The following is a 27,490-nucleotide window of genomic DNA, read 5'->3' on the forward strand; positions in this document are numbered from 1 at the left end:
TGAAGGAGTTACAATAAAAATCTTTATTTAGGTTTTGGTCAGTACAGGTAAGATATACTGGAGTCACAGCAATATGCACTAACAGGATACAACAGTTCGTAAAAACTGAGTAACTCTGCACACAGACATCTTAAACATTCAGTCATCTAAATATAAATGCACAAATGTATGGTGGAAAAAACTGTATCTAACACTGAAACTACTGTAGGACTCCATCAAGTCCAATTTTTAGTGATAAAAAAAAAAAACAAAACAAAACTACTGTACTGGGCAAACTTGGCAGTCCTAAATCACATCTACTCTAACAAGTCTGGATGGTGCGAAGTATATAACAGCACAAGGAAGAATGCCTTACACAGCACAGATATATACAGACGTCATTGTGTTAAAGATTCCCATTTACAACTTCACATTAACTCATATAAAAATAACTTGACCCTACACAAAATGTCCTTTTAGCAACATTCAAAGGAATTAACTATTACAATGTTCAAAGTGGCAGAGGTATTGAAGCAAAAAGAAAAACAACAAAACAAAAACACACACCCACAAAAAGGCAAATTGTGACAGAAGTATGCATTGATTTTCTGGACAGTATCCTCTCCCAAATTAAATGACACTGTATAAAAATTTGCTGGAAAAAATATTACAAAACAGAGCCCTGTACATTTACACTTGAGTCCAAGCCATTCTGAACGTGGCGGGAACCCACAGTTCGGCTACCTTTCCCACTCACTGCCTTCTCCTCTTGAGGGTCAGGATTGGAGTCTGTGTCGTTTGAATGGTGTGTGAGAGAGTTTTCACTGCCTGTGGGAGAGTCTACACTTTCATACCCAGCACTGAGTTGGTTTACAAAACTACTACCTCTGCCAGTTCTCTCCTCTGAGCTGTCGGCGGCCTTATTCCCATTCCCTGGAGAAGAAGGAAAGCCATCCTCAGCTGTGCTCCCCTCCCTGGGAAATCCAGACCCAGACGTCCTCTGGCGGGAGGAGCTGCTGCCATTACTTGGTCCATTTGCCAGGCGACTGCAGTCTTTACTGGTGGCCTCCGCCTGCTCAGCAGGTTCCGAAGATGTAGTCCTGCTGGTGCCGGGGGCGGACACTTGGGACTGCTGCTGCTGGTACTGAGCTAACTGCTGGCGTGTTTCCTTCAGCTGCTGCTGCAGAACTAGAATGGTACTCTGCATACCCTCTACTTCTTCATCTAGTTGAATGATGAAGTCGTTCAGTTCTGTGCAAAGAAGAGTCAAACTTACGTCAACATCTCTTCACATACTGGACATTTAAGTATCTGCCAGTCAGTAAAGAAATTCCTGAGAAGTGAACAAATGTACTTCTAAAACCAGTATATTTTTAAATTTTACTTGGAACTTCTGGTGGACACATGCAAACCTGAATTTATTGCCGAGGTACTGAACTCTTTTGCTCAATGCTAGCCCTGTACCACTTCCAGCCTTTTGTGGTTAACTGAAGGTAAGAGTTATGGACTAGCTGGCTTTGAACCGCCATTCCCAAATCTCAGCTCCCCTGAGCAGCCACTGGTGCCTGGCTTTTACTTGGAATTTTGAAGTAGACATTCAGGGATGGATTAGAAAAAGAGTCAGGTGCCCGATTTTATTTTAGTATATAAAAGCAGCCACGTCAAAACTGGAACATAAAAATTCTAGTCCACATTTATCTGTAAGTCTGCCATGGCAATCGGTTTACCCCTTACTTAACCTTTTAGCTATGCCACAATCCTCAGGACAGTGTGCTCCTACTCTCTAATCAAGGACTATTTCACATAGAAGAATAAAACTGTATGAAAGTTCCTAAAGTTCATGTGCTCATCAGGTTTCTAAAAAAGGTTTAAAAAATTCCTACAGGTAGATAAAATCTACTTAACAAGTAGTAAGAACTATTATTTGAAAAGGCAGTTAGAAAATAATACTCAGAGCTGGGTGCTAGCAGCTCATGCTTGTAATCTGTTATTTAGGTGGCTGGGATCTGAGAATAACAGTTCGAAGCCAATCCAGACAGAAAAGTTTGTGAGACCTTTACCTTTTAATTAACCAAAGGGCCATAAATGGATACTGATTTTATTTGCAATTACTCATCAGATATACCGACTCTTGGTTTAAAATTTTAGTTTGAAGAGGGGCTCTACTGGCTCACACCTGTAATCCTAGCTACTCAGGAGGCTGAGACGTAAAGATCACAGTTGGAAAGCCAGCCTAGGTAGAAAGTCTGTGAAACTCCTCTCTTCAAAAGTCAAAAGTGAGCTGGGTGCATTGTCTCATGCCTATAATCCTAGCTACTAGGGAGGCTGAGATATGAGGAATGAGGTTCAAAGCCAGCCCCGGACCACTCCAATTAACCACTAGAAAACTGGGAGTGGTGCTATGGCTCAAGGAGTAGAGCAGTAGCCTTGAGCTCATGAGCTCAGGGACAATGCCCGGGCCCAGAGTTCAATTCCAACGACAGAAGAAAAAAAAAAGAAAAAGTAAAAGTCAAGCCACAGGACCACCCCCCCCACAAAAAAAAATAAATAAAGTGAGATGTTGACAGGTCACATCTATAATCCTATTCAGGATCTGCAGGTAGTGGTTCAAAGCAGCCTGGGTAGGGAAGTCCATGGGACTTATCTTCAATTAATCACCAGAAAACTGGAAGTGGTATAGTGGCTCCAAGTGGTAGTGAGCTAGCCTTGAGCACAAAATCTCAGGGAGAGGCCCTGAGTTCAAGCCCCATGACCAACAACTACAAAAGTTAGACTGGTCATATTAATATTCATTTTCACAAAAGATATAGTAGGGGTAGCTAACATATACAAAGAAGTTGAGTCAGCAAATTTAAATATGAAATCTTTCACTAAACAAGGTCTGAGGAGATACAATCAGTTTTATTATCCTCAGGAAATTTCCAACCATTTCCAAGATTTATACTCACACTTAAAAGAAATAGATACTTTCAAGTTATATATGTGTGTAGAGGGGTGTGTGTGTGTGTATTTTTTTTTTTTTGGTCTGAGGAGATACAATCAGTTTTATTATCCTCAGGAAATTTCCAACCATTTCCAAGATTTATACTTACACTTAAAAGAAATACAGATACTTTCAAGTTATATATGTGGGTAGGGATGTGTGTATTTTTTTTTTTGCCAGTCCTGGCACTTGAACTCAGGGCCTGGGCACTGTCCTGGGCTTTCCTCAAAGTTAGAGCTCTACCACTTGAGCTACAGCACCACTTCCACTTTTGTATGTATGTGGAACCGAGGAAATGAACTTGGGTCTTCTCTATCACTAAGCCAAACTCCCAGCCGTAAATAAAATTGTTTATATCAGTTAAATACCTTCATCCTAAAACTGCAAATATAAAATGTATATAATAAGCATTCCGAACAGGGAAGGACAACCCTTAAAATGAAATCCCTTTGCGGACTCTACAAGAAATGTTTCATAATCATCAGTTGAGAATAATCTAACCTACAATATTCATGCCTGGCACTTTTTAATAGGCAGTTTAAACCCCTTTAACCTTACCATCCTGACTGCTTTTAAGCTCCTCACTATATTTCTTCTGTAACGCCAACTCTGCTTCAAGCTGCGCAATGCGGCCCTGGGACAGTTGCCTTCCAAGCTCCTGGTTCTCCTGGATAAGCATTCGACACTTCGCCATTAACTTTTTGCCTGTTTGGCTGCAATGGAAAGAGTCAACCATCACAAAATGAAGACAATCCTCTCATAAGCCTTTGCTTACAATTATTACAGTGATGGGTGGAACACAGGATAGCGCCCTGCAGTTTCCATCTTCTTTTCTGGAACATGTCCATCTTCTGTATTTCGGTACTTTGTTATAACAGTGACAAGTAAACCCTGAACAAAATGTATCCAAGTAGCCACTTTTTGTTTTTATTATATCCACAAAATCAATTTCATCCTGAATTACCATTTGAAATAGCAACGGGCCAGTTAACAGATAGCTTACAATATTTAGGTACTTAGCTTTATCATACAAAAATAAATGCTATTAGAAAATACTTCTTCTAACTAGGTGCTGGTGGCTCACACCTGTAATCCTAACTACTCAGGAGGCTGAGACCTGAGCATCACAGTTCAAAACCAGCCATAGGAGACAAATCCAAGACTTTTATCTTCAAGTAACTAGCAAAAAGCCAGAAATGGAGCTGTGGCTCAAATGGTAAGAGTGCTAGTCTTGAGGTCAAATGATAACCTCAAGTTCTAAGTTGAAGCCCCAAGTGCCAGCACACACCACTTCCCTCCAAAAAAATCCAATTCTGTAACTATTACTACTTGTTAATTTCTCATTTAACTTCTTTATGTGATATATATACTTTTGGCCCCCAAACTGGAGGGCTTTTTGTAAAACCTAATATTGCCATGAATCAGATTTTATTGATATTAGTAAAGATCACCCCTGTGTCATAAAGGACTAATTATAACAAATAATACAAACCTGAAAGCACTTGCCAAATTAAGAGCAACACACTTTCTAGTAGAAATCTATTACTGTTTATAAAGGGACTTGATTTAAATACATAATTGTGATACTGGAGACCTAGATAGGTCCTTACTGAGTTTAGCTTTTCTTTCCTCTAATAGGACTTCCACTTGCCTGATACTTTCAGGGCTCCTGACTTTGTAAAATTGTACAATTTTTAAAACTGAAGTGTTTGTGTGTGTGTGTGCTGATTTCTGGGGCTTGAACTCAGGGCTAGGCGCTGTCCATGAGCTTTATTGCTCCACTTCTGTGTTTATTTATTTATTTATTTTTGTGATTAACTGGAGATAAAAATCTCAAAGCTAGGCAGGGCACAGGACACTGTGGCTTTAGTAACCCTAGCTACTCAAAAGGCTGAGATATGAGGCTCAAAGTTCAGAGCCATCTGAGGCACAAAGGGACCTGAGACTCTCCAATTACCTCTAAAAAACAGGAAGTGGGGCTTGGCTCAAGGGTAGGGCGGTAACCTTGAGCTGAAGAGCTCAAGGACAGCGCCCAGGCTAAGTTAAAGCCACCTGATGCGCGCGCGCGTGCTTGCGCGCACACGCACACACAAAAAAATCCCACAGCTTTTCCTGCTTGGGCTAGCTTTGAACTTCAATCCTCAGATCTCAGTCTCCTGAATGTCTTAAAAGATTTATAAGGGTGAGCCACTGGCACCTGGCCCCTTGATAGTGCTTCTTAAATTCCCCTTCTTTGAAGTAGTATTGCAGTTTATCACTTAGACCTTGTATTAATTTCTTTTTTTTTTGGGGGGGGGGGTGTCAGTCATTGAACTCTGGGCCTGGGCACTGGCCCTGAGCTCTTCAGCTCAAGGCTACCGCCCTACTACGTGAGCCACAGTCCTCTTCCAGACTTTAGTGCCCTGGCTGGCTTTGAAGTACCATCCTCAGATCTCAGCCTCCTGAGTAGCTAGGATTACAGGCATGAGCCACTGCTTCCAGCTTTTTTTTTTTTTTTTTTAAATTACAGACCAACACTCAAACTCAATATCTTCCACTTTCATTCACTGGCTAGCACTCTACCAACTGTGCCTCACCTCCAACCCCTTAGAGTTTGTTTGTAGTAAACATGTAGTAAAATGTAACAAACCTGAAGTAACATTAAGTTTCCTTATAAAACCCCTAGACAGGACAATCTAGGTGACTACTGTTCACAGGAGTCAACCCCCAAGCCCTTAGGTTAGCACATGATAAGGATTTTTCTTTCTAAAGGGCTGGCGTTCTTCCTGCAGTGGCTTCAGATGTCTCCAACTAGCACCTTCAGACTTTAGTCTCCACAACACTGGCTCAGAAATGGGGATGGGGATGTGGTCTAGGGGTACAGTGCCTAGCATGCACAAAGCCCTTGGGTTCAATTCTTCGGTACCACATACATTGAAAAAAGCCAGCAGTTGTGCTGTGGTTTAAGTGGCAGAACATTAACCTTGAGAAAGCCCAAAGACCGTCCTCAGGACCTGAGTTCAAGCCCCAGGACTGGGAGTGTGGGGGGAAGGGCGCATGAAATAAAAGAAAACAGTGAAGATGAAGGTACCACTGACTTGACTACTTGGGTTCCAACAACTTTGTTTCTTGCAAATAAATAGCCTCAAAGTTTTCTAATTAGCCTGCAAACTCTTCTTTGGATTTCATATTTTAAAAAAGTACCCTACTGCAAAATACATATTTATGACCTGACTTAATTACTCTCATTAACTACGCCATAAAGAATTTGTTGGGCTTTTAGCACACACACACACAAAAAAAATGAGGCTAGGAGTGTACTCATTTGTAAAGTGTGTGCTTATTAGCAGGTATGAGGGTGCTGGCATAGCATAAGCAAGACCCCCAGGTTTAATTCCCAACACAATGAAAACAGATGGATGCATACATACACTCATACAAAATTGAGAATACAATTGCAAATAAATACTTGACAAAGAAATGAAAGCTGAGGCTCACTCCTTTCAATCAAATGTTTTTGGAATTCTTTTTAATCACAGAAAACCCAAGCCATTCAATAAATGCCAAATATAATAAAATTAAGATTTATAAAGAATCAATAGTATACACTACAATATATACTCTTAAATATATGCATTGGCAAAGGTACACGCCTAAGTGGACATGGTTTAAGTTAGGAAAACTTCTCTCGTTTCCAACCTTTACTTTCTTTGAGGCAGTATTACTATTATATAGCCTGGAGTAACCTCAAATACTGGATATTTCTGCCTTAGTCTCCTAAGCGCTCGAGATTATTGGCTTTGAGACACATTGCCTATCTTTTTTTTTTTTGTCGGCTGAGAGACTTGAACTCTGGGCCTGGTCATTGTCCCTGAGTTCTTCAGCTCAAAGCGACCACTCTACCACTTGAGCCACAGCCCTACTTCCTATTTTCTGGTAATTAATTGGAGATAAGAGTCTTACAGACTTTAGTACCTGGGTTGGCTTTGAATAGCCTCAGTCACTGAGAGGTCTTTATTCTTTAAGCAAGGGGGCCAGAAATGTGGCCTAGTGGTGGAGTGCTTGCCTAGCATGCACGAAGTCCTGCATTTGACTCCGCAGTACCATATATACAAAAAAAGCTGGAAGTGGTATTATGGCTCAAGTCGTAGAAAGCTAGCCTTGAGAAAGCTCAAGGACAGTGCTCAGGCCCTGAGCTCAAGCCCAGGACAGGCAAAAAGAAAAGAAAAGAAAAAGCCCAAGGACAGTGGCCAGGACCTAAATTCAAGTCCCACAACTGACAAAAAAAAAAAAAAAAAAAAAAAAAGTGGCTCTAATAATATAGTCTGCCTAGTAAGTGCAAGGCCCAAGGCTGGGAGTTTGGCCTAGTGGTAGAATGCTTGCCTACTAGCACGCACAAAGTCCTGGGTTTGATTCCTTGGTACCACATAAATAGAAAAAAAACAGAAGTGATACTGCATCTAAGTGGTAGAGCTTTAGTCTTGAGAAAGCTCAAGGACAGTGCTCAGGCCCAGAGCTCAAGCCCCAGGACTGGCAAACAAACAAACAAAAACTGAAGTCCAAACTCCAGTACCACCAGTGGATAGGAAGGCAGGTAGAGAAATAGTAAGGGGACACAAAATACCAAATACATACTTCACATGAAAACACCCCACAAAAAAACAAAGCCAAGCTATTTAACTTATTCTGCATCAAGTATTACTGGTTAGCATGACGTATCTCAAATAATGTATACTTCCTAAAATACTCTTACCGTCTAATTTGCATAAAATATCCATGAATGGGTGATTAAAGTAAATCATGATCGATCAGTATATTGAAACTACTACATTACACAACAAAAATGTAGTAATCTAAATCTAGGAATGGTGGCTCAAGCCTGTAATCCTAGCTACTAAGAAGGCTGAGATCTGAGGACCACAGTTCAAAGCCAGCCCTGGGCACTGTCATGAGACTATTATCTCCAATTACCCATCAGAAAACCGAAAGTGGTGCTGGTGCTCAAGGGGGAGGGCAGTAGTAGCACTGAGCTGAAGAGCTCAAGGACAGTGCCCAGGCCCAGAGTTCAAGTCCCATAATCGGCAAAATAGCTCAAGCCCAGGACTGGCAAAAATGAATGAATGAATGCCCAAGAGGGCCAGGAGTGCTTGCCTGGAAGGCATGAAGCCTTGCATTCAATTCTTTGGTACCACATACATAGAAAAAGCTGAAAGTGGCGCTGTGGCTCAAGCGGCAGAGCACTAGTGTTGAGCACAGGACAGTGTGCCCAGTCCCAGAGTTCAAGACCCAGGACTGGCAAAAGAAAAAAAAAAAAAGTTAAAAATGAAGTGGGGAGCAGGAGATCTGCAATTATCTGTGTGTAGTATTAACCCACTTGTTTAAAACCAATATACATGAGGTGACTGTATTGCATACATGTTACCTTGATGGTACCCAATAATCAACAGTGATGATTGCTCCTAGAGAGCAAAATTTGTCAGGTCTACTCATATTCAGGACTGACACTTCCCACCTCTACCTCTCTCCAACACTTCAGTGTTATACACGTGTATTATCTTAGTAAGGGAAATTTTACAATAACAAGAAAAACAAGCCACAGACCTTAGGGTGAATCATTACCTATCTGGGAAAGAAAGATGCTGAATTGGAGTACATGTTATAATACATTGTATGAATTACTTCTTGATCTGTTGAAGATATATGTAGTCCCATTTCTACAGTGATAATAAAATATGTCAAATAAAATACAAAATATTTGGGCACAGTAAACTAATTTCAAACAGATGCAGTTACTTACCCTCCAAGTCCCATAAACTGAGATTTTTAGTACTCTTCCTGAAGTCACACGAAATCCCTCTGCAACCCTCTCCCACCCCACAATCAGTTCCCTAAAGCACAAACATACATGATACTTACAATTGATTTGAATGATTAAGAGAATTTAAGTCACCCTTGTTAAAACATTTAACGTTGGGGCAAGCTGGATTTATCTTCTACTCATCTCATACTCCATTATCACCAAGCGAAAATTCAAATTGGTGACATATAGAATGATCTGATGAAAAAAATTCACCTCCAGGGATTGGATGGAAAATAATGCCTCATTCCTTCTAAATGATCAAATGAGTTTGCTAGATAAATGATCACTATATATACCATTTGTGAATTCACAAAATGTCTCACTCATGAGGCCAACACATAGTTCCACATATTTCTCCAATCTTGTCAGGTACCTTATGAGACCGACTCACATTCAGTTCTACTGCAATATTCTGGGAAAACATGTCAAAAAACACATGTCAAGTCTCCTTGTCTTTTATACCAGCTGGAATAAAATAGTTTCTTTAAAATAAACAGCCTTTTCCTTCACTTTGAAGAGCACAGAACCATTTTTCTGAAATGAACCTGCTCTCTATAGCCCTCCCAAATAAAAATGTTAAAGAGTACAGCAAAATCAGAGGATTCCTTGAACTAAAAAAAAAAAAAAAAAAACCAACTACTTGAAGGCACATTTAATTTAATATCAAGAGTGCAATACAAAAGACCCAAGTACAATGAAGGAACACATTCCCCCATTAACACCAACAACAATGCTCTTTTAACATGTGCCTGTTGGATGGGATGAGGGTTTAAGTTCACCACTGAAAAAAATAATGCAGTGAATCTCATCTCAGCCATACAATCTAGTTGTGAAATGAATGAATATAATGCTTCAAACAGTTTAAAGCTCAAGTTTGGTACCACCTTGTTTGTACATTCCTCAGTTGAGATTATCTACAGTTTTTGAAACCATTAAGCGAACAAACCATTGATTGAAACCACATTGATTTAAGGCTCCATTGAGGAATTCAGAATCCTAAGCTAATAAATTAAATATACGCACTACTTGTACTGACATCTACTATTTGATTCTCTCATGGCTGTTCAAAGTTGGTTCTTAGCAAGTGAATCCTTTAAAAGCAAAATTCACCTAATTTTAGTTTTAACCCGTAGTTCAACAACAATCATGAAGTCCACAGTCTTATCAGTAAAACTGATATACAGTGTCTCTAAGTCACTGTGCTCAAGGTTAAGAGCGATGAATATTCCAGTTTTTACATTTTACAGGAATTTTACATGTTCAATTCAGGATTTAAAAATCTCTAGGTTTTCAATCCTCCAAATTGTCTGAAGACACAGTGTGCCACAGACTTAAGACTTCTTTTTCTCCCTCTATTTTCTTCAAACAGAAACATTTCTCAAGTGTCTACATGTTCTAGAAGGGGAATTTTTCGGAGGTGGCCTCTTCTTCGGAATAGTCCGATGGCAAATCAGGCCTCTGAAGCAAGGGGAAGGGGAAGAGAGAAAAGCTGAAACACAAGGTTCATTAACCATTACAAGCTGGACAGTCTAAGAATGTGGCTTTTTTTTTTGCTCAAAAAGTCTGAGTCTTGGTGTGGAAACGAGTACTTGGCTGACCCACCACAGCGTTCTCGCAGTGGGACTGTCAGGGAAGTCTTGACTGGGGAGTATGATTTGTTTACCTATCAGGCGTAAACTTCCAGGCACTCAGTTCATTTTGGGCTTGTTCCAGTTTGTCTTTAGTCTGTTCCAGTTCACCTTTCATTTTGAGGAAAAACAAGTTGATCGCTGGGTCTACCATTGTAGATCTCAGTTGGGCAACACTTGGCTGTTGGACTTGCTTGAGGTACTGGATTTGAGTCTGTGCAAAGCAAAAGGAACAATTATTATCAAATCAAAGGAAAAGACAGGGGAACTCCCCTTTCAGTAACCTGAGCCACCAGTTTATTCATTAAGCCTCTATCTTACCCTACTCTTTAATCTTAACTGAAGAAAAAGTAAAGATTAAGACCCCTGTCTCCAAAGAAACAAAGAGGGGAGAGGATACTCAATGTAAAGTCCTAGCCAAACAAATGTGAGGCCCTAGGTTTGATCCCTAGGACTGCAAAAGCAAAAATAAATTGTTACCAGTTGTGGTAATGCATACCTGTAAATGCCAACATTGTAAGGCAGAAGAATCACAATATAGGCAGCCAAGATTAAGATTTTGCCTCAAAAAAGCCAATTAAATTAAACAAAAAACAAACCCCATTTCTTTAAGGTTATTCATGTGGTAATTGTGGCAATCTTATGGCCTTTTCATGACTGGGACCCTAACTAAAGGTTACATTTTACTATGCAACCAACAGGGTTTTGTTTTTGTGTTTGGGGGCTTGAGCTCAAGGTATGTTTGGGCACTGCTCTTCAGGCTCAAGGCTACTAGCACTCTATTACTTCTGACTTTTTTGGTGGCTAACTGGAGATAGGATTCTCATGAACGTTCCTGTCCCAAATTGATCAAACTGTGATTCTCAGACCACAACCTCCTAAGTAGCTAGGATTACAAGTGTGAGCTATATCATGTGGCACCCAGCTAGCGCTGTCCACATCTTTAATGAAAGTAGTGTAACTGTAATGTATTATAGAAAAGTCAGGGGCTAGGAGTTTGGCCTAGTGGAAGAGTGTGTACCTAGCATGCATGAATACCCGGGATCCATTCCTCAGTACCACATACATAGAAAAAAGCCAGAAGTGGTGCTGAGACTCAAGTGGTAGAGTTCTAGTCTTGAGAAAGACCATGGACAGTGCACTGGCCCTGAGCTTAAGCCCAGGACAGGCAAAAAAAGAAAAGTCACCAGGAACCAGAAGCTAGTTACTCCTAGCTACTTAGATGGCAATGAGTTTCAAAGTCACCTAAGCAGGAAAGCATACAATTAGGCCTATCTCCAAAATTTGCCAGAAAAAAGCCAGAATCTGAGCAGTGGCTCAAGTAGGAGTGCCAGTCTTAAAAGAAAAAGCTAAGGTACAGTGTCCAGATCCTCAGTTCAAGACCAAATACTGGCACAGATGTGCATGCAAACACAGGAAAAGGATATGTATGTATTTGTAAGTAGAAATTAGTGAAATTATTATTTTATTTTCTCTAATTTTTCTGCTGACAGAAATTATTCTATATAAACTCACAAAAGCAGCCCGGGAACCAAAAAGACCGTGGAGACTTTTATTTCCTATTAATCACTAGGTAATGGGAAGTGGGGCTGTGGCTCAAGGGGTAGGGTGGTAGCTTTGAGCTGAAGAGCTCAGGACTAATGCCCAGGCCCCAAGTTCACAACTGACCAAAAAAAAAAAAAAAAAAAAAAAAAGATAGGGAGAGGGGATGTTTATCACCACTTTTTGAGTTGACCTAAATCACACAATTATAAAGCCAAAATGTAACTATATCTAGTTCATGTTGCTAATTTTTGGACAATGAAGTAGCCACTTGCAACTAGAATTCCAACTCTCAGGCTTCTCCTGGTGTAGTGTTCATTCCACAGTATTAGCATCCTCTATTACATGAAACATTGCACTTTAACTTCCTTTTACTACTTAGTAGCACATTAGAAATATATTCCTAAAATATGAAATACAGTCTCTTAGCATTAAATTTACCACGTTCTTCATACCCAAAGCAGAACTGGTTTTCAAGATACTGTTCAACACTAAGACTTAAATAGGATGAAAGTAAAAAACAAAAACAAAAAAATGCGTGCTATAAATTTAGTACTAGGGAAAATATGGAAATATATGGGTATGAAAAAATAGAGATAGTGCCAAATGCCACTGGCTCCCACCTGTAATCCTAGCTACTCAGGAGGCTGATCACCATTTGAAGCCAGCCCTGGCAGGAAAGTAGATGAGACTCTTGTTTCCAATTAATCACAGACAAAGCCAGAAGTTGTGCTGAGGCTCAAGTGGTAGTGCTAGCCTTGAGCACAAAGAGGCTCAGGGATAGTGCTCATGCCCAGAATTCAAGCCACAGGACGGGCAAAAAAACAAAAAAAAACAAAAAAAAACTTAGCTTAAAAGTTCTTTAAGCAGTTCATTTTAATCAAAAAAGTACAACTGCTTATTTGATGCAAGGCTAGCTAGTATGATTATTTAATACAGAAGGAATAAAGCATATTTTAAGAGTGTACATCTGTATATCGAGCATATGTGACTTAAATAAAGCAGCGCCTATACTGTAACACATACATACGCTGCAAAATCCAAAGCCAGTAATTTTCAGTCATGAAAAAAGAGGCACTATGACTAAAATCATAGAGGCCATCGTGTACATTTTCTTTGGGGGTAGGGGAGACGTTGGTGATGAGGCTTGAGCCCTTTTGCTCAAGGCTAGCACTCTACCACTTTGAGCCATAGCTCCACTTCTAGTTTTCTGGGGTTAGAGGTAAGAATTTCTCCAACTCTCTTGCCTGGACTAGCTTTGAACTGCCATTCTCAGATCTCAGCCTGTTGAGTAGCTAGGGTTATAAATGTTAGCCACCAGCACCTGGCTTTGTATAAGTGAACTGTATTCCTAAACAATTTTGAGTTGACAAAACTATATGAAAAATAGTAAAAACCAGAGGAAATTAAACACAGATTTTCATTTATGAACAAATAATTAAAGGAAGGTAAAAACAATAAAAGGAATTATGGTCAAAGTAGATAGTTTCCAACAATGAAAATAAAATAAGGAAACCTGTTGAAATGATCTTAGGAAGAGTTATAGAAAAAATGAGATTGGACTAGATGGAAATGTAACAAAGGTAAGGAAGACTTAGATTTGGCCAGCCCAGGAACAGTCTGCTTTACAAACCAAATCTCCAAAGAAAAGCTGGGTGCAGTGGCACAGGCTTATCATTCTAGCTACAGTCAGAAAAAGTCCACAAACAAAACAAAACAACAACAAAACAGAAGAAAATGAGCTAAAGGCATGGCTACAGTGGAAGAGTACCTGCCCAACAAGTACGAGGCCCTGTGTTTTAAAGGCATGGCTACAGTGGAAGAGTACCTGCCCAACAAGTACGAGGCCCTGTGTTTAAACCCTAGTACCAAGAAAGAAAAATGAGGATGACAGAAAAATCAATGGAAATTTCATAGAATGTCTTTCTGGCCATAAAAGGAAATTTAAAATCTAAATGAGAAAGTGCCATGCATGAAAATTTTACACTCTGTCTATTTACAATTCAAAGTATATACACCCTAAAAAAATGCAAGCCATTACCAATACTTTTTGAATAACATGTATAATCTGCACTAAAATATAGTTCTTCGAGTTTTTAGCAACTTGAAATACTTACAGTACACTCTTGCATCTCTTGTTCCTTAGTTGCTAGTCGCATTACAAGGATGTTTTCTCTTCGTGCAGATTCCTGCTGTTGCTGCTTTAGTTTTTCTTCAGACTCCCTTAAGCCAGTTACATCATTTGCTGATTAAAAGAATAATCCAAAATATAAACATGATTCCAAGATAAAACTAAAGTTCTAACTTCCTACTAAGAATAATAAAAAAAAAACTTACTGAATTTTCAGTCTTTATCCTTTCTTATAACAAGAATATTTGCTCTGATCACAGTGATCCACAACTACTGAATTAAGTTCTTAAAAGTTTGTCTTGGGCTGGGAGTTTGGCCTAGTGGTAGAGTGCTTGCCTAGCATGCATGAAGACCCGGGTTCGATTCCTCGGTACCACATACATAGAAAAAAGCCGGAAATGGTACTGAGGCTCAAGTGGTAGAGCTCTAGCCTTGAGAAAGTCCAAGGACAGTGCTCAGGCCCTGAGCTCAAGCCCAGGACTGGCAAAAAAAAAAAAAAAAAAAAAAAAAAAAAATAATTGTCTTGTCAGCCAGGAGTTTGGCCCAGCAAGTATAAAGACCCAGGTTTGATATACAGAAAAGCCAGAACTAGTGCTGTGGGTCAAGTGGTGGAGCACTAACCTTGAGGAAAGCTCAAGGACAGTGCTCAGGCCCTGAGTTCAGTTCCCAGGACTAGCAAAAAAAAAAAAAAAAGTTTATCTTGTCAGGGGCTGGGAGTTTGGTCTAGTGGTGGAGTGCTTGCCCGGAATTCACAAAGACCCGGGTTTGACTCCTTGGTACCACATACATAGAAAAAGCCAGAAGTGGTGCTGTGGCTCAATTGGCAGAGCGCTAGCTTTGAGGAAAAAGCCCAAGGACAGTTCTCAGGCCCAGAGTTAAAGCCCCAGGACTGGCAAAAAAAAAAAAGGGGGGGGGGGGCCCGCAAAAGTTTATCTTGTCAGGCTCCGGTGACATATGCCTATAATCCTACTCAGAAAGCTAAGATGATGAGCATCATGGCATGAAGCTAGCCTACACAGCAAAGTTCACAAGAATCTGTCTCCAATTAGCAGCCAATGGCCAGAATTGGAGCTGTGGCTCAAGTGGTAGAACACCACCCTTTTAAGCAAAAAGGCTGAGGAACATTCCCCCAACCCTTAAATGTAAGTCCCAGACCACGAAAAATAAAATTTTTTTTCTATCAGAACACAAGAAGCAACATTACTTTTCATAGCACATCATACAAAAATCCAAATTAGTAAATCAATACCTTTTTATTTATTAAGAGTTTTTTAAATTAGTACACATTTATTGTATGAGAGGAATGACAGTAAAATTTCTATACACACATTATAATGTACTCCATCAACCCCAGCCCTCTCTATCATGTTCTTGTTTCTTTAAATGATTTCAACGTTCCACTTTCATAGATGCATATGAATTACTCCCAGCATACTCACAGTCCTTCTGATATTTCCCTGACAGAGCCCATTTTACTTATCCTATTAACTGTACCAAGGGGATTTTCATCATCATTTTGCACATGTATATATATTTTACTTTTAATCAGAAAAACTCTTGATTTCTCTCTTTCCTTGTTCTTCTTATCTCAACTAGTCCTTCTCTAACCTATTCAACACAAAATGTCATTTACCACATGGACAATTAGCACCTAAACTTTCTATACCTATAGATAGTACCTATTCCACTGAAAAGTGACAAACTGAAATTCAACTTTGGTATTATGTTTAGCAAAGTTTGAAAAACCTAAATATATAGCTATATCCTAATGTTACACTTTAAATGTTCATAAAGCGATTACTGGATGCTCCTACACATCTCTCTTCTAGGCTAATAACTCATGCTTCAAGATTCAAACTGTTAGCCAGGCAAGGTGACTCACACCTATGATTCTCGCTACTCAGAAGGCTGAGATCTGTGGGATGGTTCAAAGCCAGCCTGGGCTCTAAAGACTGTGAGACTCATCTCCAATTAATCACTAGAAAACCAGAAGTGGCTCAAGGGGTAGGGCGGTAGCCTTGAGCTGAAGAGCTCAGGGACAGCGCCCAGGCCCAGAGTCCAAGCCCCATGACTGACAAAAAAAGAAGGTCTGAAGTAGATGTGAGTTACTCTTATAAAAACTCTTGAAATCTTGCTAAGAACAGTGATGTCCTCATAACTCATCAGAAGAGATCGAATCTCCTACGTAATTATATCTTCTATATTGTATTTTCTAGTTTAACAGTTCCCACTGAACTCTTATATCGAAAGCTGAATCAAAACTGATTTAGTAGCATCAATTGTAAACAATAACATCCATAATAAACTTAATACACAACCCGTGCCTAACATAAGAATACATTCAGGGCCGGGAGTTTGGCCTAGTGGTAGAGTGCTTGCCTAGCATGCATGAAGACCTGGGTTCGATTCCTTAGTACCACATACATAGAAAAAAGCCAGAAGGGGTACTGTGGCTGAAATGGTAGAGCTCTAGCCTTGAAAAAAACCCACGGACTGTGCTCATACCTTGAACCCATGCTCAGGACTGGCCAAAAAAAAAAAAAAAAAGAATACATTCCTAATAAAAAGATTATTCTATGTTCGTAGAAATAATCTAAAAGGAGATGGCTATCTTTAACATTTTATAGAAAGCTGAAACAGAAATAAAACTCACAGTTAAGATCTGTGTACTTGCCCTCCAAAGCTTGGACATATGCTTCATACTGTTTCCATCTAGAATTAAAACAAGTCCAGATTAGTGTGCCATTGAAACGGATTTTATTAATGGCATTAAAAATCGTGTCTAAAACTTACAATTGTAAGACAAGTGGGGCACCATTGGCTTATGCCTGTAATCCTAGCTAATCAGGAGATCTAAGAATCACAGTTTGAACCCAGCCCAGAGAGGAAAGTCGATGAGACTCTTTTCAATCTTCAATTAACCACTAGAGAACTGGGAAGTATAGCTGTGGCTCACAGTAGAAGAGTGCTAGCCTGGAGCAGGATGGCTTGGGAAACAGTGCCCAGGCCCAAGTTCAAGTCCCATGACTGACCAAAGAAAAAAAATTAGGACAAATTCTACTGGATGCTTTTTCATTTGGGGATAATTATAAATCCAGTTTCACTAATAATAAATTAGATGCTTCATTACACCTCAAATTTTAGGAGATGGGTAAAAAAGAAGCCAGAGAAGGATTCTTTTTGTTTCAGACACAAACCCCCTTATAGCTGGGCACTGGTGGCTCATGCTCATTAGTCAAGCTACTCAGCAGAGTGTGACCAGAAGACCATAGCCAATGCTGCTGTTCTTTAAAGTATTGTGTTTACATAACAGGTCACAGGAAACATGTTTAATAAGGGCACCAGTAAATCATACCTATAATTCTAGTTACTCAAGAGGCTGAGATCTCCCATAGTTCCAAGCCAACTCCAAATTACCTTTATCTCCAACTAACCACAAAAAGCCAGGGAGCACAAAGCACAGTGACAGTGCCTAAGCCCAGAGTTAAAGCTCCAGGATGGACAAAAAACAAACCAAAACAACAACAACAAATCCTCAAACATCACAGAGTAACTGAAGCTGTATTAACATTAGAATATTCTACATGTGGTAGAATATCCCTGAGGTCCCAATGATCAGGAAGCTCATGAAGTGCAGATAAAGCTAGCTCACACAGTCTCAAAGAACCAAAGCAAATGAGAACAACAGATGGCATAAAGACAAACACGACTGCAGAGTAACCACTTTTTTGGATAAAACAACATCTTACCTCAGGATTAACTCATCTCGTGCCATAACTTTGAAGTCTGTTTCACTCAGACGAACCTACAAAGAGAATTGAAAACAGAACTGAATGTTATTACACACCACCTGAGAACCAGAAATAAGAGGATTTTGAGTTCAAGACTAGAATATGTAATAAAACTCTGTCTCACAAAACTAAAAAGAGGACCAGGAGTTTAGCCTAGTGGTAGAGTGCTTGCCTAACATGCACGAAGACCCGGATTCAATTCCTCGGTACCACATACATAGGAAGTGGTACTAAGGCTCAAGTGGTAGAATTCTAGTCTTGAGAAAGTAAATATATAATTACCTCACAATAAGAAGTTAGAATAAACTGGGCACCTAGAGCTTAACCCTATAATCCTGGTTCCTCAGAAGGTTGAGATCTGAAGATACTCAAGACAGAAAAAGCCTAAGACATTCCATCTCCAATTAACTAACAAAAATCCAGTCTGAAGGCATGTTGGCTCAAATGATGGTGCACCAGATAAGTACAACCAAGCTAAAAAAGGGAGTAAAGCCCTGGATTCAAGCCAGAGTACAGGCAACAAAGAAAAGATGTTAAAAACCAAACCAATGGACAGAGCATATGCTAAAAATGTTTCATATATTGAGAAATACTATTTTTCCTATTCTAAGGAAGAATTATAGATGTAAGGTACTTTTCCTGGTTTAGTATATAAAACTAAAACATTATCGAGTTCCTATAAAACAAATTAATTTCCCCACTTGAGATTAGGGGTGTAGCTTAGTGCTAGAACATTTGCTTCATATATCTGAGATTTCCTGGGTTAGATCTAAAGCACCACAGGAAAAAAAAAAGTACTTCATTAAAATAGTTTTAACTTGTAATAACTACTAGTAATATAATACTATAAAAGAGGAAAAAAGTTGGGTTCGGTGGCTTACACCTGTAATCCTAGCTACTCAGGAGACTGAGATCTGAGGATTGTGGTTCAAAGCCAGACCGGGCACTGAAGTCCGCGAGACACTTATCTCCAATTAACCACCAGAAAACCTGAAGTAGTATTATGGCTCAAGGGGTAGGCAGTAGCCTTGAGCTGAAGAGCTCAGCGACAGCACGCAGGCCCAGAATTCAAGTCCCAGGATCAACATATAAAAAGAAAGGGAAAAAGCATTAAGACTAGAAAATTAAGACTACCTGAAGAAGCACCTAGTAACTCTCAAATTAGCTAAACACAATGGAATTCTTTCATTTTGTGATAATTCTATTCTCTAATTTAAGATAGAAATTTCCATAATGTATTATCTAATTGCTCAGTTAAGCAGGGAGCCTGTAATCCTAACTAGTTAGGAGGTTGAGATCTGGTGATCACGATTCAAAGCCAACTCAGGCAGGAAAGTCCGTGAGACTCAAGTGGTAGAGTGCTAACAATCAAAAGAACCTCAGGGACAGTTCCCAGGCCCTGAGTTCAAGCCCCAGGACCAGTGAAAAATAATATTAAGAAAAAATGCTCACTTAAATATTAGTCATTTAAAGCTGGAAGTGGTGGCTCACATCTATAATTCTAGCTACTCAGGAAGCTGAGATCTGAGGATCACGGTTCAAAGCCAGTCCCAGCACTAAAGAATGTGACTCTTATTGCCAACTGTGACTCTTATTGCCAACTGATCAACAGAAAACAGGAAGTGGAGTTATGGCTCAGAGGTATGGTGGTAGCCTTGAGTTGAAGAGCTCAGGGACAGCGCCCAGACTGAGTTTAAGTCCCGTGACCCACAAAAAACAAAAAACAAAACAAACCCCCACCTAGATACTTTTATTATTTAAAAACAACAATAAGGGCCAGGAGTTTGGCCTAGTGGTTAAAGTGCTTGCCTAGCATGCATGAAAACCCAGGTTCGATTCCTCGGTACCACATACATAGAAAAAAGCTGGAAGTGGTGCTGAGGCTCAAGTGGTAGAGCTCTAGCCTTGAGAAAGTCCAAGGACAGTGCTCAGGCCCTGAGCTCAAGCCCAGGACTGGCAAAAAAAAAAAAAAAAAACAACCACTGGGAAAAAATCTTACCTTTTTAGGAAGCGGTTCTTCGTTGGTCATCTTGAATCCTAAAAAACAGATGGGGGAACAAAAGTTCAATTGCCAATTTCTTCCTATTAAAGCAAAATAAAAAACAATGTATTATTTTAAACCAATTATTAAACCAAATGAAGTGGTAAATCACTAATCTTATTTACATAAACCTTTTATTTTAGAATAACTCAATCTATTCATCTATCAGGATCATTTGTGGTGCTAGGAGAGTAAACCCAGCCACACCTTCAACATAAAATAGACATTAAGACATGAAGAGTTTTTGTATTATTTACACCCAATTTCCTTTTTGTTAATATCTTCCATTATGTGATCTAATATATTTTTACTTTAAAAGTACTGATGCCTTTGGATGCTGCTATAAAGTGGCAAGATACAATCCTGCACAATTAACTGTGCTGATGTTATGATACTGACCCTTGGAGGTAAGCTAGGCATGGTTGCTGAACTTGAAGAAAGGTAGCTCTTGGGGCTGAGTTTGGCCCAGTGGTAGAGTGCGTACACACGCAAAGACCAAGGTTCCATTCCTTAGTACCACACACACAGAAAAAAGCTAGAAGTGATGTATGGTTCAAGTGGTAGGCCTTTAGCCTTGAGAAAGCCCAAGGACAGTGCTCAGGCCCTGAGTTCAAGGCCTAGGACTGGGAAAAAGAAAAAATGGAAGGAAGGAAGGAAGGGAGGCCAGGCAGCACTACAGGTGGGAGGAGGATGGCCTATTCAAAAGCATTAGATTAGGCCAGGAGTTTGGCCTAGTAGTAGACAGAGTGCTTGCCTAGCATGCACAAAAACCCGGGTTCGGTGCCTTGGTACAACATACATAGAAAAGCCGGAAATAGTGCTGTGGCTCAAATAGTAGAGTGCTATCCTTCAGGAAAGCCCAAGGACAGTGCTCAGGCCCTGAGTTCAGTCCCCAGGACTGGAAAAACAGGGAGGGGGAGGGGAAAGCATGAGACTAAGGCAAAATACACTAAAGCAAAAGGGGTTCAGAGTATCAGTTTTTTTTTTTTTGGGGGGGGGGTGCCACTCCTGGGGCTTGAACTCAGGGCCTAGATGCTGTGCCATATTAAAAAGTCAAGCTCAGTGCTTTCACCTCTTGAGTTACAGCTCCACTTCTGGCTTTTTTTTTTTTGGGGAGGGGGGGCAGTCCTGGGCTTGAGCACTGTCGTTAGACTTTCTCAAGGCTAGAGCTCTACCACTTGAGCCTCAGCACCACTTCTGGCTTTTTTCTATGTATGTGGTACCAAGGAATCGAACCTGGGTTCTCATGCATGCAAGATAAGCACTCTACCACTAGGCCAAACTCCTGGCCTCATTTCTGGCTTTTTAAACGGAAGAGCTTCATGTCTTTCTTGCCCGCGTTGACTTTGGTAAGTAAAAGTAGCTGAAATAATTAGAAATCGTTAATTCTAAACTATGAGAAATTTGATCAGAGAATATAAGCTATTAACAGGTTCATTTCTTCCTCTTTAAAAATCTGTTCATGTGGATTGAAGATTTCTTATCTCAACTTGACATTCTACATATTTGTTTTCCCAAATGCTTCCGTAAGTTCAAAGCTCTACAGTAAAGAAGTATCTCATTCTCTGATATCCCAGTGCTGCTTAGGCACTAAGACCAGATAAGTGAAAGTATGAACAAATGGATGTTCTGCTTAATAGTAAAATCACAAAGGTAAATTTATTTAAATAAGTCAACCCAGTTGTTTACACAGTTAAAGTGATCATACCATAACATCAATTTTTGAGAATGAATAGACGGTAATATAACAGATATTGGGCTAGGAATGTGGCTTAGTGGTAAGAGTCTTACCTAGAATGCATGAAGCCTGGGATTCTTTAGCACCACATAAGCAGAAAAAGCTGGACGGGGCACTGTGGTTCAACTGGTAGTGCTATCCTTGAACAAAAGAAGCTCAGAGACAGTGCCTAGGCCTTTGAGTTCAAGCCCCAGGAATGGCCAACATATTGTCGTTTGAGAACAGCTGATTTATCAGAGGCTACTGTGTCTACCTATATTATCTAGCTATCAACTCAGCATAGAATTTTAGCTGCAAGGGCCGGGAGTTTGGCCTAGTGGTTAAAGTGCTTGCCTAACATGCACGAAGACCCGGGTTCGATTCCTTGGTACCACATATATAGAAAAAGCTGGAAGTGGTGCTGAGGCTCAAGTGGTAGAGTTCTAGCCTTGAGAAAGTCCAAGGACAGTGCAAAAGAATTTTAGTTGCAAAATGGAAAATCATAAATGTTATGCAGTATAAATCCATTCAGTTTTTTTTTCTTCTTGCCAGTCCTGGGGGCTTGAACTCAGGGCCTGAGCACTGTCCTTGGGCTTTCTCAAGGCTAGAGCTTTACCACTTGAGCCACATCACCACTTCTGGCTTTTTCTATGTATGTGGCAAAGAGGAATCAAACTCCAATCTTCGTGCATACTAGGCAAGCACTCTCCCACTAGGCCAAACTCCCAGCCCCTCCATTAAGTTTTATTATGTGCTTTTACAGTCTATTATTCATCCTAGATTTAGTCTCTTCAATAACAGATAAGGTCTCAGATTCTTATTCCATAGAAATGATTCACTGAAAGCTCAAGTGGCAATGAAAGAGATTAAGGACATTTATAAGTCTAGGAAACACATAAAGGAAGTTCTAGAAAAGGGTTTCTTCAGCTTTGAACACTAAGCGGGAATTGATCACAAGGAAATCTGAAACCATGGCATATACAGGAAAATGACTAGAAGAGCAATTATATTGAGCAAGGTAAGACAAGCTCAGAAAATAGGGTATCACAAATGGAAGCTAGACCTAAAATACGTACTAGAATGTGTGTGTGTATAATTTTACGAGTGAATAAACTCAGAACATTAACCTAAGGGATTACTTAGAAAGGATAAGAGAGTGAATAACTTAGAAATAGATTGCAAATAAGTACACATACTCACATATACATAGAAACGTATGAAAACATCATACAGAACCTCAGCAAGTCAAACACTAATGACTCATGTAATCTTAGTTACTTAGGAAGCTGAGATCTGAGGATCACAGTTCAAAGCCAGCCTGGGCAGGAAAGTCTGAGACTCTTATCTAGCTCTGCTAGCCAGAGCAAAAGGAGCTCAGGGATAGCGCCAAGGCTGCGTTCAAGCCCCACAACTGACAAAAGAAAAAAAAAGAAAAGAAAGAAAAACGAAAAGTTAAATGGATTCAAAAGGCAAATTAGAGCTGGCACAGTGGCTCACGCCTGTAATCCTCCCTACTCAGGAGGCTGATATCTGAGAATCAAGGCTCAAAAGCCAGCCCGGGCACAAAAGAACCTGAGACTTTTGGGCTGATGAGCTCTGGGACAGCACCCAGACTGAGTTCAAGCCCCATGACCCACAAAAAAAAGGGCAAATTAGAATAGGCTTAAAATTTAAAAATTAGCTGCAGCATTCAATTCAGTCAAAACAGAATCTAATTTTCATCATCTTTCAACTGAATGACTGTGCTCCTCAGGCATTTCTTTTAGCCTGACAAGTATACTAATCACAGGAAGTCAATTCTAGACACAAAGAATATTCTAAGTTTTAAGAACAAATCTATTCTAATAGCCAAACAAATTCGGAATGACAGAAATATGACTTAGGTCATTTAAACATGAATCCTGAATCTTGAAGAGAAAAACTGAACTCAGCGATTATGTGCCAGACTTTTTTTTTTGTGCTGGCCCTGGAGGTTGATTGGGGCCTATGCATTGTCCTTGAGATTCTTTTCTTCAAGGCTAGCACTCTACCGTTTGAACCACAGCTCCACTTCTGGCTTTCTTGTTAATTTACTCAAGATAAAAGTCCTACAGGGGGGAGAAGTATGTCGCAGTGTTAAGAGTGCTTGCCTAGCACAAAGCAAGCCCTGGGTTGGGTTCGATTCCTTGGAACCACATAAACAGAAGAGGCTGAAAGTGGTGCTGTGGCTCAAGTGGTAGAACACTAGCCTTAAGTGCTCAGGAATAGTACCCAGGCTCAGAGTTCAAGCCCCAGCAAAAAAAAAAAAAAAAAAAAAGGCTTTATTTATTTATGCTCACAGTTTGAGATAAGGTAATCTAAATTTAGAAAGTAGGAACTACCATCAACTCTGGAAGCCTTAAGTAGCATCCAGATCTGAGCATTTATGCTACCAAGACAGATAACTCAGTTTTCCTTATACAAAGGCAAATCAATGCATCTTAAACAAGAAAGCTTGTACCTCATTGAAATGCGACAACTGAATGTAAGAAATCACCCAATACTGTAGCAGCTTTGGCACAAAGTTAGAAAGGGTACTGGTTAGGAATTAAACCATCTTTTTGTTTTCTATTCGTCAGTTATATATGATCTTGATCAAATTATTTAACTCTAAGTTACAAGTTTCCAAATCAGCAAGAAGAGGATTCCAATTTTTGCCTGCCAATCTCAATATATATATATATATTTTTTTTTTGGCCAGTCCTGGGCTTGAGCATGCAAGCACTTTAACCACTAGGCCAAACTCCCGGCCCCAATCTCAATATTTTTTTGAAACCATAAAAATGTTATACACACAAGCCATTTCTCATGAACACTAACATTTAGGAGAGTGAATCACACACCTCCCACCAGCTACATCCTCAAAGACAAAGAACTTTTATACAACTGAATTCTAGTCTGATCAAACATCTTAATACTATATCCAACTGGTTATATTATTATTTATTTATTTATTTTTGGCCAGTCCTTGGCTTGAGCTCAGGGCCTGAACACTATCCTTGAGCTCTCTCAAGGCTAGAACTCTATCACTTGAGCCTCAGCACCATTTCCGGCTTTTTTCTATGTATGTGGTACCAAGGAATTGAACCTGCGTCTTTGTGCATGCTAGGCAAGGACTCTACCACTAGGCCAAACTCCCGGCCACAACAGGTTATATTATTATGGGCATATTGAAACCTTTTTCTCCAAACTAAGTAACTAAAAGAATATTCAGAGACAGAAAAGTGGGAGATATTGATTCAATGACCATCAGGACAGAAATGTCTGTGAGACTCTCTCACAGACATTAACCAAAACCAAACCAATCAATCAAATGATAGGACACCAGCACTGAACTAAAAATGCCAAGCAATAAAGACAGGCCCTGAGTTCAAACCCCCGTACCTGCACATACACAAGAACGTGAGTCTTAGCTCCAATTAACCACTACAGAAAGCCGGGAAGTGAAACTGTGACTCAAGTGGTAGAATGCTATAGCCTTGAGCGCTCAGGATAGCAGCACCCAGGCCCGGAGTTCAAACTACACTACAGGACGGGCATCAAGGGAGGAAAAGAAAAAAAAAAAAAAAGGTCAAATTTTAAAATAAAACAGGACGAATGTGTAGTGACAGATCAGTGACTCTCACTTCCGAAACAAGTTTACAAAGATGAAAAGCTAGGTAGATTAAAAACTAGATACAACATGTGAAATATGAATAACGACTGTGAAGCGCTCAACCTCGTAATTTCTAAGAATCCTTGCGTTTTACCATTACCGTTAAGGCTTATGTAATCCTCTGAAGTCAAATGATCGCTTCACCAAATGAAGAAGGGTTTTAGGCTGAGGGTGTGATGCGGCAGAGGACAGGCAGCATGCATGCGTGCCTGCGGGCCCTCTTGCCTGGGTTCAATCCCCGGCACCTCCCTACCCCCGCCCGAAGAAGAAAATGACAACGACAAAACCCCAAGAACTCGGGCCTTTCCACTGCACAGTCACAACCTACTAGAAACGGTTTGCAGAAAGGAAAAAATAAGTAACAGCTCACAGCCTCACAGATCACAGAGCTCCAAAAGGCCAGAGGCTGGGGAGAACGCTTTCTTTAAAATCCATCTTGCTTCTCTCCCCCGGCGGGCCTCCGGGAGCACGAACCGCCGCGGGCCGCGAGATCCCCGCGCTTCCCCGGCGGAGCCCGTTTGTTCGGCCCGGGCCGCCCGCGGCGGCGGCGGCGGGGGAGGAGGAGGGAGGGGGCGGCGGGGCGGGGAAAGGCGGAGCGCGCGGCCACTCAGCCCGGAGAGGGCCGCCTCCCGTTTCCCGGCCAGATCGCGGGGACCTCAGGCCGCGGGCGAAACGGCTTCGGGGAGGCGCCAGGTCCCCGGCACGCTGCGGAGCGGCCGCGGCCCGCGGGAGACCGGCGCCCTCCGCGCCCGAGGCTCCACTCCGCCGGGCCTCGCGTGCCGCTCGCCGGCTTCCCCAGGCCCCGCCGACCCCCGGGCGCGCCGACCGCACCTACCTCTCCGGACCCCGGGCCGCGCGGGCGCCGCCACTCACTCAGGCCGAGGCCGCGCCGCCGCCCAGGCCGGGCCTCGCCGCGCTCCGGCCGCCGCTCCCCTTTATTTGTGGGTCTCGATGCCACAAAATGGCGCTGAGGGAGGAAACCAGGCCCCGCCGCCCGGCCCGGCCCGGCCCCGCCCTGCCGCCGGCCCCGCCCCACCCGCCGCCTCACGCCGCGACCGCCCGGCGCACTCACCGAGCCGCCGCTCGGCCGGCGCGGCCTCGGCCACCCGCCCGCGGAGCCGGGCCCCGCCGGGGGAGGAAGGGGAAGAGGAGGCCGGCGGCCGCCGACCCGGCCCGGCCTGGGTCTCGCCGCGAAATGGAGCCGCCGCGCCCGGGACGCACACCGGGGCCTCTCCCGGAGTCGGGCGCACGCGCCCCGCCGCCGCCGCCGCCGCCGCCGCCGCCGCCGAGGCTCAGCAAGCTCCGAGCGGGCGGGGAGGGAGACGGCCGGAGCGAGGGGCGGGCCGCCGAGGTCGGAGGTCGGCGCGAGGCATCACGGGGCGGCGGCCGCCCGTCCGCGGGCTGGGCCGAGCCACCTGCGGCGGCGGCGGCGGTGGCGGCGGCGGCGGCGGCGGCGGCGCGGCCTGGGCGGAGGCATCTGCACCCAGCGAGGCCAGGATTGGTCCGCGTCGACGCGGCGGCGGCGTGCGCGCGCCCGCCCGCCCGCGGCCTCGGAGCCGGCAGGGCCGGGCGGGGCCTCCCCCGGCGGAGCTTCCGCACGTGGAGCGGCTGCTTCGCTTCACCGCCGGGCGGGAGCCGCGCGCGAGTCCGCGGTCCGCCGAACGGGACGTCCCCGGGGGCGAGGCGGAGGTGCAGGGCGGCGGTGCGGCGCCCCGGCCCGCCCTGGCGAGGTGCGAATCCGTCCTGTGAGTGGAAGTGTCGGCCCGCGGCCGGACGGCGGCCCCGGCTCCCGGGCGCGGGGTGGGCCTTGGGCGGCCTGGCCGGAACCGCGGCTCCCCGCCTTCCCCTGCAGGCGCTGGGCCTGGAGTAGGAGTCTCGCTGACGCTCCGTAGAAAAGGAATTCGCAGGAACCGTCACCACCTGGAGAGGTGAAGGTCCGACGTGGAGAAGGGGAAGAGGACAACGGCAGCCGTCCTTCGTTAGGACCGCTGGCCCTGTGCTGGCGGCAGCCTACCGCTTGAGCCTCAAACCTGTGATCTTGAAGAGCTGAGTCGTTAGTTGCGTGTGGGGGGGGCCTGAGCCACCGATGGCTTTGGTTGATAATTATAATTTTTACATGCTTTTTTTTTTTTTTTTTTTTTTTTTTTGCCAGTCGTGGGGCTTGAG

The 27,490-nt window shown here is 42.3% G+C and overlaps 1 protein-coding gene across 3 annotated transcripts; it reads right to left on the minus strand.

Annotated features, from left to right (window-relative positions):
• Positions 1–26,582, minus strand: Wtap (WT1 associated protein). 3 transcript variants are annotated; one of them, XM_090337884.1, is made up of 8 exons: positions 26,397–26,582; positions 19,893–19,930; positions 17,852–17,907; positions 16,756–16,814; positions 14,089–14,216; positions 10,465–10,643; positions 3,521–3,675; positions 1–1,230 (listed from the first exon to the last, which is right to left on the minus strand). In XM_090337884.1, the coding sequence occupies exons 2-8, from the start codon at positions 19,920–19,922 to the stop codon at positions 647–649; spliced, it is 1,191 nt and encodes a 396-aa protein (XP_090194010.1). In that variant the 5' UTR covers positions 19,923–19,930; positions 26,397–26,582; the 3' UTR covers positions 1–646. The 3 variants fall into 3 exon arrangements, with proteins under 3 accessions (XP_090194010.1, XP_090194008.1, XP_090194009.1); XM_090337882.1 differs by lacking the exon at positions 26,397–26,582 and adding an exon at positions 26,160–26,280; XM_090337883.1 differs by lacking the exon at positions 26,397–26,582 and adding an exon at positions 25,703–25,725.
• Positions 26,583–27,490: the final 908 nt, after the last annotated feature.

This window comes from Megascapheus bottae, chromosome 8 (assembly GCF_031878675.1).
Source record: "Megascapheus bottae isolate mThoBot1 chromosome 8, mThoBot2.hap1, whole genome shotgun sequence".
Classification (NCBI taxonomy): Eukaryota; Metazoa; Chordata; class Mammalia; order Rodentia; family Geomyidae; genus Megascapheus; species Megascapheus bottae.

Coding starts and splice junctions, on each gene's coding strand:
- Wtap (XM_090337884.1), bottom strand. CDS start 19,922: ATGACCAACGAAGAACCGCTTCCTAAAAAG. Junction 17,908..19,892: donor AAGAACCGCTTCCTAAAAAG/GTAAGATTTTTT, acceptor TTCTCTTTGTAG/GTTCGTCTGAGTGAAACAGA. Junction 10,644..14,088: donor AAGAGATGCAAGAGTGTACT/GTAAGTATTTCA, acceptor TGCTTTGCACAG/ACTCAAATCCAGTACCTCAA.